The 18,888-nt window shown below is 45.2% G+C and overlaps 1 protein-coding gene across 2 annotated transcripts in view; it reads right to left on the reverse strand.

Moving 5' to 3' along the window:
* The window catches only part of TTBK2 (tau tubulin kinase 2), a 646,589-nt gene that overhangs the window by 345,438 nt on the left and 282,263 nt on the right, over positions 1–18,888 (reverse strand). For both annotated transcript variants that reach the window (XM_086937102.1, XM_086937100.1), the window contains exon 6: positions 6,193–6,333. In XM_086937102.1, coding sequence (XP_086793228.1) covers positions 6,193–6,333 — 141 coding nt within the window. The remainder of the gene's footprint in view (positions 1–6,192; positions 6,334–18,888) is intronic.

An 18,888-nucleotide genomic window follows, 5' to 3' on the forward strand; every position in this document is an offset into this window, starting at 1 on the left:
AGTGCTGTGCTCCACTCTAGGCATAACGTGTCTCAAGAGGGAAGGCCTTATTGGGAACTCCAATGCGTAAAAACGTTGACACTCCACGTTCTTGGCAGTAGGAAAACAAAAATCAAGCCAGGGCTCTCCCTATTGATGCCCTGCGCCAGCCACTTCCAAGTGTAGCTGCCATTTCTGATCCGCTAGGCGTGAACAGCTAAGTTTTTGTGGCCTGGCGATCAAAGATCCTGCCAGTGGTTTACGATAAGGGCACAGGGTCTCCTGCCACAGAACCCAGGATCCCACTCCCTCCTGCTTGCAGTAATTTTATATGTCGATGCTGTTATCTAGGAGGACCTGAACTAGCCTCTTCTTGATTAACAGCACAAAGGCGTTCAATGGCAAGCAAATAGCCCACAACTCCTAGAGTTTGATTTGGAGGTGGGTCTCTGCTGGAAACAAGAGAACTCTCGTCTCCACCTAACTCAGAACACATCCCTAACCCAGCAGTGACAAGTCTGCCACCACCATCAGTTCAGGGTGTGGTAAGGAGAGGAGTCTGCTGCACGTCAAATTATGATCAAGAAGCCAGCCTACAGATCTTTTGCTGCCTTCTCTAAAATCAAAATGGAGTCTGACAGTTTCCCTTGGTACTGGGTTCACAGACACTTCAGATCCCACTACAGCGCCCACTTATACCATCTGGCCGACGAACAGGATGCAGTAGGCCATTAGGCCAAGAAGCCTCTATAGATAGAGTCTCTATCTCAAGGACTGAGTCCGAAACATAGAGATGTTAACCAGAATGTGCTCGACTCGTTCCAGGGGGAAGGCCTGACAATGCTCCATATCAAAGACGGCTCCAATGAAGGAGAACCTCTGCAAAAGAATCAGGTGTGACTTTGGCATGTTTATCATGAGGGCCAATGATGTAAGGAGGTTTGCTGTCATCTAAGGGTGGTCCACGACTGACTGATGAGCCCATCTTCAACAGTCAGTCGGCAAAGGAGGGCTCCGCCCACCTCTGAAGGTATGCTGCAACCACCACCATCATTATCTCTGTGACCGAAAATCTAAAACAGATCTAAAATAGAGCAAAGGTCTCTACACTTTTTGACACTAGGAAACTCTGTGCCCATCTCTGAGGTAGGAAACCTTTCTATGGCTACCTTTTCCAAATGAGCCAGAACTTCCTGTAGCAAAATGGACAACTGGTCCTCCGAAAGCTGCTCTGATGTAGGTGATAGAGGCGGCAAGGTAAAAAAGTAATGGTAGGGCGTAGCCCTATTGGATTATCTGTAGGGTTCACTTGTTAGATGGTATGGCTTGCCACCCATGAAGAAAATGAGTGATCCTGCCTCCCACAGGCTGGTTGTGTACTGCGAAGAGCAATAAAGCGGCTTGGAGGCTGATGTGGTCCTATGGACGTTGTCTGCTGGATCCCCTACCCTGACCCTGAAAGGATAGATTGTCTGTTGGGGTGGTGCCCTTGATGCTGTCTGAATGCGAAAACCCTAGCAATGCTTTGAAAGGGGCGAAATTGTTGGGGGGGCTGCCGTGAAGGTGTGAAAAAATTGAAGGAGCATGCAGTTTCTCTACTCTCTTTAAAGTGCTTGAGGGTGGAGTTGGCTTTCCCGCCAGAGAGGCGAAACCCGGCGCAAGGCATATCTATGAGCGACATGTGAACCCTTTGGATCTTATCTTTCCTCTTGTGGCACTGGAGCACCACAATGATGCTGACTACTCTGCCCAACAGTCTGTTGTGTCAAGGCATGACCAAATGACGTACTTGGAAGCATTCTGGGCATCTTGAATAGTCTGTGCCAAATTGGGACAACATTCTTTTGGGACTGCCTTTGGTGACATACAGGTTGGCTTTGCATTTCCAGATCACCTCCGGGTGCATCAGGGCACACTCCTCAGACGACTTAGGAGTCATGGCCTGACTCCAAATACCAGAGACTCACCTCATTGACTTTTATTTGTGACAGTCACTACAAGGCTTAAAATCTGTAGGTTTAGGAGAGGATATATTCTCTTGCACACTGAAAGACATTTTAAGGGAAAAATCTCTTCAACTCACCAGAAAGTTAGGAGTTAGCTCCCGATTCGTGCGCAAAGACATAGAAAGAAAGGAACAGACGTCAGTGCGCTTGGGTGGTGCCTATATGTGGCTTCACTCAACGTACGGGGCAGAGCGGAGTCAACGCAGAGCCGCAAATACCACCAACTAGTGCAAAGGGGCTATATTTAGAAATCTTCACAATTCTGTCTGGCGCTTGGGGATATTCTAAAGTTGAGAACTCTGAGTTCATGAGTATCATTCAGAAATAATAATATGGAGTCATCAGCAGTTTCTCTTCATTTATTGTAATGCATTTAGAGAAAGGATTTGACATGATTTATGGTTAGCATAGATTAGCCTTTTGGAGGCACAAAAATAATTATTTTGCACTGGCAGAGAAGTGAAAAACAAAATGTTAGACAGTTTTACAGCTTCTCAACATCACATTACCAGTAATATCATCAGCTGTCACAATAAGTACTACCTATGTTTTGCAGGACCTTAAGTTTGGCAGTAAATAAAAAGTTGATTACCTTTGGAATTGCTCTTTCTAGAACACAGGGTGGGATGGCTGCCTCTGTCAATAAGCCAACCTTGTGGAGTAATCTCTGAACTTATGGACCTGGTGGGAAAATTGTTTGCCACAGTCAAAATTTCTAAGAATCAAGTTATGGTTGGACTGTCTTTGAACTTCTGTAGAGTCACGTCTGCCTTTTCCCCCAGAAAGTATGGCCCTACTAGACGGTATCAACACTAAGAACCATGGTACATCACCTGTCAATCCAGTAAACCTCATACATGCGTCCCTCCTCAAGACCACGCTGGTACCAACAGTCCTACCAATGCTTCCTGTAGGACCCGGTCTGCATGAATCACAAACTTTCAAGCCTATGCATCAAACAGTCTCTGAGATCTTCTGGGACTGCCAGAAAAATCCCACTGGCTATGTCCCAGAGAGCATGTGTGTATCTGCCCAGTAAACAAACGGCATTTTAGAACCTCAGGGCAAAATTTGCACATGGAAACATCCTCTTGCCGAAAGCATCAATTAATTTGTGGATTTACTGTCATGGAATTGGTCGGGAAAGAGTTAAGCTTAATCCTGCTAGTGGAAGCCTGCACAAGGAGGCTTTCTGATGTAGGGTGTTTACTCAAAAAATCTGGGTCACTAGGCGAGGTGCGGGTCTATGTCAGCAGGCCACTGGTGTGCTAACTGGTGGGAAAGAACAGTGTTTTGGCAATATGGCCTTTAAAGCGAAGGTAAGGTACTCATTACAATGCAACAATGGTGTAGGCCCTGGTAGAAGAATCTCTGTGAGAACACTTTGTCGACAAAAGACAATTCTAGCACCTTTGCTGTCATCCCGACCATCTGCGAAGTAAACAAACAAAAACTATTGTGTTGTTGCACTGTGTAAGGCTAAAGCCGATATCAGCATCAGGCCCCCAATGTCCAGCAGCATATTAAGAACTTGTATAGAGCAGCATGTCCATGTCCCTGTTCCTACTTGAGAAAGGATTCAGAGTGTAGCCATTCGAAGACAGTGTAACTTCTCTATAACACCCTAGTTATGTACTGTCACAACTAGGAAAGCTGTATCCCTGACAAAGGTAGTACACCTGTGTGATGACCAAAAGACGTTTAATGTTTTATTGAACAAACTGAGTCTAGAAAAAAAAAAGTTGAGTCAGTCTGAGCATGCCACCTAACAGGCACATGAGGGATGCAAGAACATGTATCAATGAACAGAGTCAGCTTCTCAGGGTGAGGCGCACAGCACCTAGAGCCCTTGAAGGCCTTATTTCAACTTTGGTTTGTAGCCTACAAAAACCTGAATGCATTAGCTTGGTGGAACATGTTTAAAGGATAGGAGGAAATGTCAAAACTGGAGAGGATGCCAAGAAGAAGTTCTACGCTTTTCAATAAGCAGCATCAGCATTTTTGAGTTATAACGGATGTGATCATTATAGACAACGACTTACGCACTTTCACATGTTCCATTGGTACAGGCTGATACTATGAATCGAAGAGACCCACTGTATGTCATGGCGGCCCCCCTTGAACATTTGAAAGCAGGGTTATGAGCATCGACATATTCACTACCACATGCAAGAACTCTGTTTGGAATCCTGCACTCACAAAAACGTCTCTTTGCTTGACTCACGTGTGGGTTTACAGAAAAATGAGCCATGATAAAGCGGAGCAGCCCTTAGGCCAGGAACCCCCTGCTCTACCACTTTCCTGCACTGCTCGAGCACAGTTATGGGACAACTTGGGAGACCTGTGGATCAACTCACAGCTTAATGGTGCACAGCAAGGCTGCTAAGAAATAGAACATTGCTCCATGAACTACTGACACTTCAGTACCAAAGCAGGTGCTTTGCTAACAAAATACAGGACAAGGATGGGGTACACAGCAGGTGTGTAGGTAATAGTGAGTTGTTGGGGCTTTAATCAAAGAGCTTGCTTTATTGGCAGCAAGAAAGTAATCAATCTCTCGAGTGGAGACCTGTCCTATCAGAATATGGCTTTGTCAAAAAGAGGGTACAGTAGTATTTAAAAACAACATCAAGGATGCCCTGCACAGTGAATGTAATTTTCATTAAATCGCTTGGCCAGGGTCTGTGATTTGTTGGCACTCATCATCAGCTCAATTTAAGGCGATCTGAAATTTTTCATACAGGGAAAAGAACTGTCCCTTTTGATCTGCAAATAAGATGCTTACGTACTGTGTGCGGCGTTCACCAAACCTTTAGGGGTACTATTTTCTATGCCCCTGTTACCATGAAAACTGATTCTTCAAAATTTCTACTGCTTCTTTCACTAGTTGCTTGTACTAAATATTGCAAACAAGCTAACCAATCAGCTTTTATTTTAAGTTTTTATACATTTTAGAGCCTGTATGTATTTCTTCACCATTATGCCCAGCAACTCCGGTTCAAAGGAAATCACCCAATGTAATTTCCTAATCAACCCATGGACTTACCTCCTTTTCTTCTGGGTCGAACTATGAGGGTACAAGAATTCCAAAGACTGACCTACCATGCCCCCTTCAAACCTACAGACTTCTTCAGTCAGATCTGATGGCATAGTCTCAAATGCAATAATATCATCTTTGGAAGAAAAAAACAACCACCTGCGAAAAATTTATTTTGTTCGTTTGACCATCTTGAAAGCCCCTGTGTTATGTGCTCCTTACCTACAATCCATCTCACTATACACAATGTTGAATCCTTTGTACTTACACCAGTTTTGAGGAATTCTCGGATAAAAAAAAACACTTAAAATCTAAACAATTCACTGAAAAGAAATGTGTAACCGAAAACTGAACAGACAGCACCATGTACTTAGCGTATTCCTCCTGGAAAGGCTCCATTAGTCCTTCCACTGAGACATTTACATAGCTTTGCTAATAAATTCTGTCTAACATTGGATACAAAAACAATTGATCTGCAATGTGCAAGATAATATCAAATCCCTAGTACATTCACCCGCCTTCCGTTCATTGATTGATTTTGTATTGAAACTGCTGCCAATTTTGCACCGATTTCTTAAATATGTTCCGATCTGTGATATGCAGCAAATACACTTTAGTGCTTACCACTGGCTTCACCGTCATGAAAATTACCCATTGCTTCACAAAGGTTGAAAGTAGTTTGCTACCCAAATAGACTTCCAATAATGAATCTCATTTACATTAACATAAGTAATATAATTATGGTCTTCCAGTACTATACTACACTTGAATCTGGAATGTTGTGAGTTCCGCTGAAGATAGCGGAGTGGCTCAGCACCAATAAGGGCTGGTAGAGACCATTTCAATGTTTGTCTTTCTGTTTCTCCATTATTAATTTATAATTGTACCCCCAATGGACAGAATGTCAGAATAGCTTTACAGGCGTGCGTTAAGTCTCAACAGTTGTTAAAAGACTTCACCCGTGTTATAAGCCATTGCCTGCACCTTGGGCCTCTAACTGGAATTCGGGGCCTTTAATACAGATTATTTACCAAGGTAGAACGTCTGTAAAATTATTATGACATTCGATCCAGCAAGCTAAAGTATTTGGTAGTTTCAGCTCATTTGAATTGTAGATTAAAGTTAGAGTTGTTCTGGCTTTCATTCTCACTCAAGGACATCCTCACTCACCGGTTTAATGTCTCGGTGTAAAAATCCCACTGAATGAATGCTTTCAATAGACTCCAGGATCTGTTTTCCCAGCCGCAGAGTAGTACTGATGGTGAAGGTACCTCGAGACTGACTTCGACGAAGATCTGCTAGGTTCCGGCCCTACAGAAAAACAACGGGACTTAGAAGGTTTCATTCTAACTTACTTTTTACAAGTGTTCCCATCAAAGTACTTTGAGTCATTTGGTATACAATAATTGCGTCAAATTGGAAAAATAGCAGTACTTCTTCAAAACCTTGTACGCCTTTGTGTGTAGACAATACAAGGTATACGCATACAGATGAGCACAACAAAGCCTCACAACATGGATGGTTATCAGTTCCAGTCAGATATTGGTAAATTGAACAAATGAGACACTAGATGCATACTATGGTAGTTATAACCCTGAACGTTTACAATCAACATTACATGCAGATTATTGGTTTCCTTTAAGGGGTCAGAGCAATCAATCCCTTAAATAATACACTATAGTGCACAGCAAAATAACACTATTTTCTAATGCAGAGGATCAGACCTCCCCAATGTGAAACAGCCATGGAGAAAGAGTGTAAAGCAAATAAAATGACTGCTGCAAATGTATGAAGGCAGTATTTGCAGGCTAGGTACACAAGGTATACTTTGTTTATCCTGTGAACTCCCATATCAAACACGTATATTGTATGCGGTTAAATGTTGCTACTAGAAGAACAGTCTTATCTAAACAGTCTGATTGTATGCAAGCAAACTCCAAATTACTAACTCAGAGACCTAAATGAGTGCGCGGTTGAGAACTGACATGGGAAGCAACCGCATGGCCCCTATGCACTTTTGCTCATGTTCACTGGCAATGTTATCTGTGGATTCTTGATGGTCAACCTTCGAAAAGCGTAGTTTAGGCATGGGTTGACCAGGGAGCTATTGGGGGGGGGGGGTTATTAGACACCTGTTTTCTTTTATATACACTTATGTTGGTGAAATAAGAAGTGACCAGGCACCTGAAGTTACTTTATTGATGTACGTTGCTTTTGATTCCACAAGTGTGGAAATCTCAAGATGGTACTCTTCACTAATGGCAGCGAGATGAGGAAGCGATTGGCACTCTAAGCAGAATGGTTGTTGGGATGATTATACCCTGGATAAAAGTGACTCTCACAATTTACGGTTGATATTATTGTATGTCTGTAACAGTGTGATTTACAACTACTGTTGCTTTTAGACTTGGGGGCTTGTGTGTTTACTCTTACCTCTGTCGACTTGGGCATTGATTTCACATCGTGTGTCAGAATACGGTTCGACAGCGTGTGTGAGCATTACTTTGTTACCTGACTCCACGCTGGATTTGGGTCGCTGCTTTTTGCGCGGCCGCCATCTTTGGGGAAGTAGGTTGACACGCTAGTGTTTAGCGTCAGGTGACCTTAAAGGTCGCTCTTTCCATCGCCGCTTCAGATCTGTTTGGAATTCTTGTATGTCTGTACCAGTGTGATTTACAACTACTGTTGCTTTTAGACTTGGTTCGACAGCGTGTGTGAGCAATACTTTGTTACCTGACTCCACGCTGGATTTGGGTCGCTGCTTCTTGCGCGGCCGCCATCTTGGGGGAGGTAGGTTGACACGCTAGTGTTTAGCGTCAGGTGACCTGCCCTCCCCCTATATGTGCGGTATGCCGGCAAGGACCTGCAGCGGATGAGTGCAGCGGGCGCGCCCTTTGCGCGCCGGAGGTGCGCCAGAGGTAAGCCGGTCTGCGCCCGTCCGCGACCCGGAGGCGCCCAGGCCCACCGACTCTGATGCACCTTCTACCCCCATTCGGGGAAACTTACTTTGCTACGACTCTGCAACTTTGTACAGGCTAAAAGGAAATATTAGATGTAATTGCTCCGCGCTTCTGTGTGAGCCCTCTATGGATGTTTTAAACTGCACGTGCTGCGGGTGGACGGCTACTACCGTACCCCATAAACGGGCCAATGTCAGTGCTATTAACCCCCCCGGCGGGTCGCACATTGAGGGCTGGCCCTACCCTTGCATGCTTCTAAATACTCGATCGGTGGGCAAACATGCCCTTGATCTTTTCAACCTTCTCACAGAGCACAATCCGGCATGGCTCTTTCTAACAGAGACCTGGCTGTATGATTCTTCAAGCCCTGACATTTCCACTGCCCTCCCTTTGAATAATATATTGCAAGGAAAGATCATGCTCTGGGTAGGGGTGGGGGCGTGGCCATTGTAGTAGATAGGCGATTTGCATGCTCAGTGGTTGAGACTGAGGCTGTCGCGGGAGTAGAATCATTGGTCTTCTGTCTCTCTTTCTCCTCTCACCAGTCGTGTGCCGGCTTGCTGGTGTATAGGCCTCCGGGTTATCTTAGCTCCTTCTATGAAGACCTCCATCTGGCTATGTCTCCATTGATCATGAAATACAAGCACTGCTTCTTGGAGATTTTAATATCCATATGGATGATACGGAGGCAGCGGACTCCGTGAAACTCCAGGATGTAACCAGCACCTTTGGCCTGTCTCCATATATAGCTTCTGCAACCCATAACAAAGGTCATATTCTTGATCAGATATACTCCTCTTTTCCTATCCTGTCCTCTCCTCCGCTACCTATGACTTGGTCGGGCCACTACCTGCTGAACTTTGCTATTCTGAATAGCTTTAGGGCTACTGGGAGCGGTACCGATTTTCAGTCTACAGCTTTCCGACCAGATCATCGGGTTACGGCTGATTTACTGGAGCATTTTCTCACTGTGCATCCCTGCCAACTCAGGGGTAAGCTGGAAAACGATCTCGCCACCTTTCAGTCATGGCTCCTAGAGCGTTTCGATGAGCTAGCTTCAATTCCCACACAGCCCAAATCTGGACGTCGTACATCTGCTCCTTGGTTCACCTCTGAAGTCCATGAGATCAGAAGGAGCTGCAAGAAGGCTGAAAGAGTTTGGCGCCGTAGTTATGACGAGGCATCCAAAGTTCTGTATAAAACTCATCAAGGACGATCATAAAGCTATTGCAGCTGGTAAAAAGTGTACTTCGCCAGAAGAATCCATTCAGCGAGTAATATTAGCAAAGAAATTTTTAAAATCGTTAAGGAGTTTACGTCCCCTGCTGCCTCAACTCCCAACTCTTCTCCATCTGAACCATGGGTTGAGCAATTGGCGACTTTTTTCTCGAATAAGATCTCAAGCATTCAGGCCTCCTTCTCGCTGGATACTTCTCTGAACAAGGCTCCATCAGTGCCATCTGGAACATACCCCCTTCCTGACAGTCAGTGTTCCCTCTCTGATAAGCATTTGCTTATAACTTTTCCACCCCTATCTCTACAACTTTCATTGGATATGCTACTAAAAGTAAAATCCGGCTCTCCATCGGATCCTTGTTCGGCTAAAATCTTATCCAAAATGGCCCTTTGGTGAACCCAATTCTCAACACCTCTCTTGAAACCGGCATCGTCCCTATTACCAGGAAAAAGGCATACATTGTTCCTCTGTTAAAAAAAACGAACTTGGACCCCTAGAGCATTGTAATTATAGGCCAATCTCGCTGCTCCCCGCCTTGGGGAAAATAGCTGAAAAGCACGTGCACTCCACCCTCTCCAGCTTTCTTGAAGCTCGTGACATCCTACACCCTTCCCAGTCTGGTTTCCGCTCAAATCTGAGCACTGAGACAGCTCTACTGGAAGTTACCGAGTCTATAAGGGAGGTTACGGATAGTGGTGGGAAGGCGATGCTGGTCCTTTTGGACTTGTCGGCGGCCTTTGATACCATCCCTCATTGCCGCCTTCTTTCAAGACTTACGAGATTGGATTAAGAGGGACGGTATTCAATTGGTTCAATTAGTCCTTTCTGACCGACCGCCAACAAATGGTCATATTAACTTTAGAGGTTATGACAGCTCACTTGAAAAATATAAACTGAACAGGGCTAAAACAAACTCTTTAAAGTGGATTACTCGTACAAAGCTAAAGAAAACCTTTCTTCATACATCGGACTTTCTAGAGAGTAAATCTCGCCTGAATGACATCAGAAGCAAAGCAACACTGGCCGGAGAATCAATGGATGGTCAACTATGCCTCCCCATGATGCTGTGTGTGCGCCTTTTACAGCCAACTGATTTTTTGGTCACAGAAATAGCTAAAGACTGTCCACGGAATTGGCTACTTCTACTTATTCAAATTCTATGCCTTATGCTCAAATTGTCTGCCATTAGCTTTTTTTGCTACGTCACAGGAAAATAAGAGCACCACTTGGTGTTGGGCATCTTTCGACTGATACCTGGCTCTCTACATAAGAGAAACATCCAGTCACGGCTGCATCTGTTCGCGACAAGCTAGACCTGGTATTTAGAGGAATATGTGAACTACACTTGGGTTCTTTTTGAGTTGATTTGTTGTGGGACCTTCTTTTGTTCCTCCTCTCTACATAAGAGCCATAGTAGAGTTTAGTTCTTCCAGTTGTTACTCGATGTTCACAATCACAACTTTAAAAAAATGATTTGATGCCTTTAAAGTCCAGTGCAAACAATTCAATAATTGGTTGTGATGCTGAAGATATGATCTTAGTTGATTACTAAATTAATTAAGTTAAATTACTTAATGCCAAAGGAATGTCCTTTCACCCTAGAAATTAATGTGCTGGGATCGGTCCTCCTCTGAAGACTGAATACTTCCTGGAGTGAGTTCCACAACCATAGCCTGGGCAAATTTAAACTTATTTGACCTGTGTGTTCTGAGACAGTGCTTTCACTACCACACCACATAAGACATTGATTGATTTGAAATCGAGATTTTTAGACTTTGAGAACGTATTTCTCAGGACTAACTAAGCCCATGGTACCACTTGACCTTTCAAATAAGAAGCAAAATGGAAGGTGGCATTAGAACCAGTAATCTAAGAAAAGGTAGTGCTGTCATTGAGCTTACTCCCCAGTTTCACCTGTAAGTGGATGAAGGAAGGAAACTTTAAACCTTGAGATGAGATCAGGGTCTGGCTACTTTTATGTGTAGCAGAATCCTTTCACTCCACCTAACTCTGGGGTTCCTGTATCACCAACATTTGCTGAAGTTCTAGGTCCTGTCCTGACCTTTAATGAGCTAGCCATCGAAGAGGTGCGCTGTACACTTCACTGCAAAGCAACAACATACACCAACAACCCTAGTGTACTTTGTGAATACAATTGAACTACTTCAGTAATAGATTTGGTCTATCTTGAACCTTTGCATATTCATGTTTGTCTTTAGAGGATCTGCGGTAAGAACCCTTCATTTCAAGGAAACACAGCTGGTTTCCTATTATTATGACCAGGGTCACAATCCTTAATATTCATTTCTTCGAAGAATTGAGATTACCCAAATGTAGAGTAAGCATTAAGAAACTTCTACATATAAACTAACAATTCGTGTCCCCATAATTTACTACCCTATGTGGATGTACTCTGAACAATGGGTTCCAGTGGTAAACAAGCATCAACAAAGCCAATAGTTTCTCACCTATGCAAGAGCTATTGGCTTTGGCAATGTGTTTTAGCCACATAGATTGCACACCTGTGTGGCTGCTGTTCAGCATGGCTTAAGGTGAGTGGGGTGCGGTAGATTGCAATGTGGTATATTGAGGTGGGTACCTTAGGGTTGGTAAATTAGAGTAGGGTAGGTTGGGTGGAGAACACTGTGGGGGGCAGAAAGAGGCTGTTGAGGTAGGTTGGGGTGGAGTAGATTGGAGCAAGTTGCAATAGATTGGGGTGGGGTACATTAGGGTGTGTAGATAGCAGTGGGGTAGATTGGGTGGGGTACACTGGATTGGGGTACATTGGAGTTTTTGGAGTCGGGTAGATTGCAGCAGGGTAGGCTGGGGTACACTGGAGTGGGGTAGATTGTTGTGAAGTAGACTGGAATGCAGTAGAATGTGGTGGATTGAAATGAGGCAGGTTGGGGTAAATTTGAGTAGGCTAGATTGAGGTGGGGTAGGTTGGGTATAATGGGATACATTGGAGTGGGGTAGACTGGAGCAAGGGTCACTGAGGTAGGATGGGTGTGGTAGATTGGGGTGGGGTAGATTGGGGAGAGGTAGACTGGGGTAGTGTAGGGAGTAGGTTGGATAGATTGGGGTGGGGTAGACTGGAGTGGAGTAAGTTGGGTTAGATTGGAGTGTGCTAAACTGGGGAGGGGTACATTGGGTGTGGTAGATTGGGATGTAGGAGACCGAGGTAGATGGAGGTGAGGTAGATGGAGATGGGGTAGATGGAGGTTGGCTAAATTGGGTGGGCAGATTGAGGTAGATGGAGTGGAATTGACTGGGTGGTGTAGATTGGGGCAGATTGGGGTAGCATGGTCGGGGGTAGATTGGAGTGAGTACATTGGAGTGGAGCCGATTGGAATGGGGTAGACTGGGGTACTTTAGGATCAGGTAGATATGAGTAGGGTAGACTATAATGGGGTAGAGAGGGGTAAATTGGAGTGGGGTAGAGGGGTAAATTGGATTGGAATAGGTGGGGTAGACTGGAGTGGGTGGGGTAGAATTGTGTGGGGTAGACTGGAGTGGTGTAGATTGAAGTAGATTTTAATGGAGTTGATTGGAGTAGATTGGAGTGGTATATGGGTTAAACTGGAGTGGGGCAGATTGCATGGGGTAGAGTGGGGTGCGGTAGACTAGAGTGGTGCAGGGTACAATGGAGTGGAGTAGACTGTGGCATATTAAGGTGTGGCGGAGTAGGATAGATTGGAGTGGTTTGGAGTGCAATGTGATGAAGAAGAGGATCAATATCATAAGGAGGAAAGGGGAGAAGCAGTCCATGAAGGAAGTGTGAGACTGAAAAGCAGGAACATAAATGTGGGAAAGGAGGGAGTGAAAACACAAGAACTGATATAGAGTGCATAAACACAATTTAAAAAGTAACTCCAAAAAACAGTAGTAGTAGATGTACATAAGTACTTGGCTCAGGCTCTAGGGGAGGGACAAAAACAAGAGGAGGCACAACGTTTGCATGTCATTGTTAATGCTAATGTTAATGTTAAATAGGTCTTTTATAGCGCACGGCTACTCCAAAGGAGTGTCCCGGCGCTTTATATTTCATGACCTGAAAGGAAACAGACAAACATAACACTATAAGTTAAGAAGGAAGGCTCACGAAGTTCAGAAACTAAAACAGGAAATCCCTAGCGGGCAAAGAGCCATGTCTTTTGGCCCTTCCTGAACGCCAGCAGATTAGATGTAGAGCGCAGGGTAAAAGGTAGGGAGTTCCACAGCTGCGGAGATAGCAGCCTGAACGAGCGCCCTCCAATGCAGGCTTTTTTTACTCGGGGCACCACAGCCAGGAAGAGGGACTCCGATCTCAAGGATTGTGCCGGATGGTAAAAGTCGAGCCTCCTTTGCAAATATTGAGCTCCCGAGGCATGCAAAGCCTTGTGGGCCAATGTCATGGCCTTGAATGCTATCCGCTTCTTGATAGGTAGCCAATGGAGCGATTGTAATAGGCTAGAGGCACTGGCCCGCCTGTGGAGGCCGATGATGGCTCGTGCAGCCGTGTTCTGGGCCACCTGCAGGCGTTGCAAGAGGTACTCCGGCAGGCCAAGATATAGGATGTTCGAGTAATCCAATCTTGAGCCGATTAAGGCCTGAACTGTCGTCCTATGCTCCTCAGACAGCAAAGGGAAGAACTTCCGGAGCATCCGGAGGATGCCAAAGCAAGTTCCTGTGATAGCCAGAACCTGGGATTTAAGAGGCAGCCCGTTATCCCAAGTTCTTGGCTGACTGGGACGAATGAGCTGGGGGGAACATATCGGCGGGCCACCACCCATGCCAGTCCGGATCAGATGGACAGCCGAAGAAGAGTATCTCAGATTTATCTGAGTTGCACTTGAGGCTGTTTAGCTGGAACCATTTAAAAACAGCCCCAAGGCACTCACAGATACTCTCTCCATCGAAATCTTCTCCCTTCCGGCAGGTGAAGAGAAGCTGGGTATCATCGGCAAAGAATACGATCTGGGCCCCGAAAGATTCCACCAGTGTCGCCAATGGGGTCATGAAGATGTTAAATAGAGTCGGGCTCAACACGGAGCCCTGAGGTACTCCGACTCCCAGTGGCGACATCTCGGCGGAGCCAGGGGAGGCCCAGACCGTTTGTCGGCGGTCGGCTAGAAATGAATGAAACCAACTGAACACCGTCCCCCTCAGACCGATTTCATGGAGTCTTGCGAGGATACCCTCATGGGGGACGGTGTCGAAGGCCGCCGACAGATCAAGCATGACCAGCATAGCTTTGCCTCCTGAATCCAGCGCCTCCTTGATGGCCTCCGATACCTCCAACAGCGCCGTCTCCGTGCTTAAATTGGGGCGGAAGCCAGATTGAGAGGCATGTAATAGATTGCAAACTGCATCGAAGGTTATGACAGCAAAGTTGCAGCTAACGAATCGTAAGCCTGTGGGTGGGCTGGGGGCCACTAGCTGCAAACAACATGTCTAGAAGAAACAGCAAATGTGCTGTCTAGCCGAGACCTAAAGAAAAAAACATTTTAAAAAAAGGGATCAGAAAAATAGTACCAAACAGAAGCAGGCCCTTCCCTCTTGAGTTCCCCATCTCCAATGGTGATGTAATACTAAACATTAATTTCTTGTATTCGAACCAGCAGCCAAGCAATTCAGTCTAGAATTCAAGGTATATTGGTGTGGTCTGAGTAGTATAGGTTAGTTGAAATTTTAAATAAATAGTACTTTATCAGTACCCAAAATAAGAATATACTTTCTTCGCTGTTTGATGGACTACTGAATTAACCACATGGCATGTATTAATACGGAAGCAATTAAAAGTTCCAATTTTTCTACATGGTTTGGCGTTTTGGTGGTTTGCGTACATAGATTTTTTTGCAAACATAACCACAGAATACAGAAACTTTGAAAATGAGTGATCTACATTTGGTTAGAACTCAGTCTCCGTTACCCCTTGGTACACTGTATGCTGACGGAATAGCGCAAAGTCCGACGTGACCTGTATTGCTTCATATGTGCCTATCAAGTGCTATATGGTCCCCCCCCTCAAACAAAATTATATTCAATGTATAAGTTCAGTTATCAAACTTAATGTATTGTTATATCATATTTTTTCAATACTAGATATTACCATTAGACATATACAAAACTAATCTAAAATTGATTTCACATATTTTTTTAACAAGTTTGTACCATAAATTACTTTTTGTTAAAAGTTATTACAGCTATTACCACCTGAACAACCACGATGACTCCAACACCACCGCCCTCCTAGAGAACTTCACCAACATAGGACTGAACTTGTCTCCGCCCACACTCACACAGCAGGGGACACACTCAACCCAGTCTTCGCAGGAGGAAACACCACCTTCTTTAGCCACACCACGTGACTGCTCTGGACTGACCACCACTGCATCCATTTCTCCTTTTGAAAACAGACCGCACACAAGCACATGCGCCGCCTCTTACGCAAAATCTGGAACAAAGTCTCAGAAGAATACCTCACAACCGCCATCACCTGCATTCTGCCACCAACTACGACAGACGCCAACACTGCGGCAATAAATCTCCACCAATGGATCGCCAACTGCGCCAACACACTTGCCCCCTCCTCCAAAAGACTACAAGACAACACAACAAGAAAGCAAACTGCTTCACCACGGCACTACAAGAAACGCGGCACACCACCAACTCTTCAAATCCACAAAGAAGAACTTCCTCCAAGACATAATACTCTCCAATGCCCACAACTCCAAGGAACTCTTGTCCGTCATTCAGGAATTTGCCAAACCCAACAGCAAAACAACAAAATCCCTCTATCCTAAGACCTCTGCGACAGACTCAGCTCCTTCTTTCACCTCAAGACCACGACGCTCTACCACAATTCAATGACCAAGACCTCAGCACTGCCTCAGCTCCCAGAGATGCCACCCAACAGACCCTACTTACTTGGACCCCACTCACGACAGAAAACACCCTAAAGACCATGAAGAGCATCCCTTCAGACCTCTGCCCACCACACATCTTCCACAGGGCTGCCACAACCATTGCACCCGAGCTATGCCGAACCATCAACTGCTCCCTCGAGACAGCCACATTACAAGACAACTGGAAGCATGCCGAAGTCAACCCCCTCCTAAAGAAACCCTTTGCAGATCCGACGGACCTCAAGAACTTCAGGCCCATCTCGCTACTTCCTTTTGCAGCCAAGGTCATCGAAAAAGCCACCAACACCCAGCTGGCATGATTCATCAAAAGCAAACAACATCCTAGAAACCTACCAATCCAGATTCTGTAGCAACCACAGCACTGAGACCGCCCTTCTCGCCGCCACTGACTACATCCGCGCCCACCTCGACCAACGCCAAATGGCAACCCTCATCCTCCTGGACCTATCAGCAGCCTTCAACACTATCTCCCACCGCACACCAGCCACCAGCCTCCATGACGCTGGCATCCAAGGAAAGGCCCTAGACTGGATACGCTCATTACTCATGGGCAGAACACAGAGAATAAGACTACCACCCTTCCTCCCAGAACCAACTAGACCAGAAACGGAGAACCCCAAGGATCCTCCCTCAGCCCTACCCTCTTCAATGTCTCCCCCTCAGAACCGTCAGAAACCATGGGCTCTACATTGTCTCTTAACCCGATTACCCACAGCTCATCCTCTCCCTCACCAAGGAACCAGACATTAAAAGTCACAACTTCCAAGAAGGGATAAAAGCTGTCGCAACCTGGATGCAGACCAGCTGTCTGAAACACAGCTCAGAGAAAACAGAAGTCCTCATCCTCGGCTCCACCTCCTCCACATGGAACGACATCTGGTGGTCCCCCACCCTCTGAAACTCACCCACCCCAACAGACCATGCACGTAACTTTGACATCATACTGGACTCATGGCTCACTATAAATCGCCAGATCAGCGCCGTCTCCTCTGCATGCTTCAACACCCACCGTACACTATGCAAAACATTCAAATGGATACCCTCTGACTCCAGGAAAATGGTCACTCACGCCATTCATAACCAGGAGACTGGACTACGGCAACACCCTCTACACTGGAATCAACAAAAAACTCCTCAGTAAACTCCAGACTGTCCAGAACGTCGCAGCCAGACTACTCCTCGATATTACACGGCACAACCACATCACCCAACACCTCAGTCGAAAGAAGAAGAATTTTCAAGCTCACGCATGCCTACAAGGCCCTCCATAACATCGGACCACAATACCTCAACAACCACATGCCACCAAGAGAAACTTCCGCTCAGCCGACCGCTCTCTTGCCACCGTTCCATGGTTCTACAGGAAAAGAGTGCGTGAAAGGTTCTTCTCTTACTTCGCACCCAAGACCTGGAACGATCTCCCCATTCCCCTCTGGCGTAGCCCGACACTGCACCAATCCAGAAAAGACCTCAAAACCTGGCTCTTCGAGTGACCCCAACACAGCTGGACACCCCGCCCCCCCACCCTAACACCTTGACTTGAGACCCTGACGGGTGAGTAGTGCAATTTACAAACCACTGATTGACGGATTACAAACAAAATATGGGATACAGTCCATGCAAAGAATTAAAATACAAGATACCCCCACACGTCAATCCTCTCACTCCTATACAGATCCAGAATCACCACCTATCATACTTTACATTCACACCCAGACCCAGGCACTCTACACAAAAACCGCATGAAATCCAATGAAAAAACACTTTTGATTTTTAGCGCATATTAGGTGGCGATTCTGGAGGTGTGCAGGAGTGAGGGGATTGAAAGACGCTAGAAAACACAGTAGCATAAGTTCCAACTTGTTTGTGGGCATTATGAAACATGCTGGCCAGACAAACCGGTGAAACTACATACAACCATGACCATACCACCGACAGCCCCCTGAAGCCAGCATGCTAAAGCCGCACTAAACCATTATTACATCCAAATAAGGACCTATAAAGTACTAGAATATATTCATAGATTTAATCCTTTTGGACTGGGGTTTAAACAAAATTTAATGTTTATCCATAAATCTAACATTGAATATATAGTTCTTCAATACAGGTTTGGAGACATTGCTATTTTTTTAAATGTATCCCTATTGCGATGCAGGGTCTGAAAATGAGAACTGAAATGTGAACAGGGATGGTCAATGAGCTTGGATAAAAACAATGATTTCACAAATCTGTTGTATCAAAGTGAAACTACAAGACTGGAAATGTACTTTTAGTCATATGTTTTTCTCAATTCCATCTCTCTACACAGTTCTTGGAATTCTCGATGAATCACAACTAATACATGCTTCTTTTTCCGCTGAACATTTAGCAATATTTCTGAATTCATTATTATTTTTGGTACAACCAAAATTACTGCTAAAAGCTTTGCACGTTCTAGCTGAAGAGTAATACTGTTAGCAATAATTTTGTTAAATACATCAGGCTTAGAATACAATAACATGTCTGGCATCGCTTAAGACCATTTTAGGATACAGGATCACCTTGCTGATGAAGGGAGGAGTGTTTCGAGGAAAAAGTGAGACACTGTTTCTCTGTTGGCTGCAATCTTCTTTGGGGGTGGGCAGACTATGCACTGGCCGGCATCCAAGACAGTCCCTATGAGCTGGACATAGTGAGAGGACTGCAGAAAGAATTTAGATTACCGCTAGCCAATGTCTAGGACAGCAAACAAACGTCTCCCTCAAAGCCACATTTGAAGCCC

Source organism: Lissotriton vulgaris, chromosome 9, assembly GCF_964263255.1.
Source record: "Lissotriton vulgaris chromosome 9, aLisVul1.2, whole genome shotgun sequence".
Taxonomy (NCBI): domain Eukaryota; kingdom Metazoa; phylum Chordata; class Amphibia; order Caudata; family Salamandridae; genus Lissotriton; species Lissotriton vulgaris.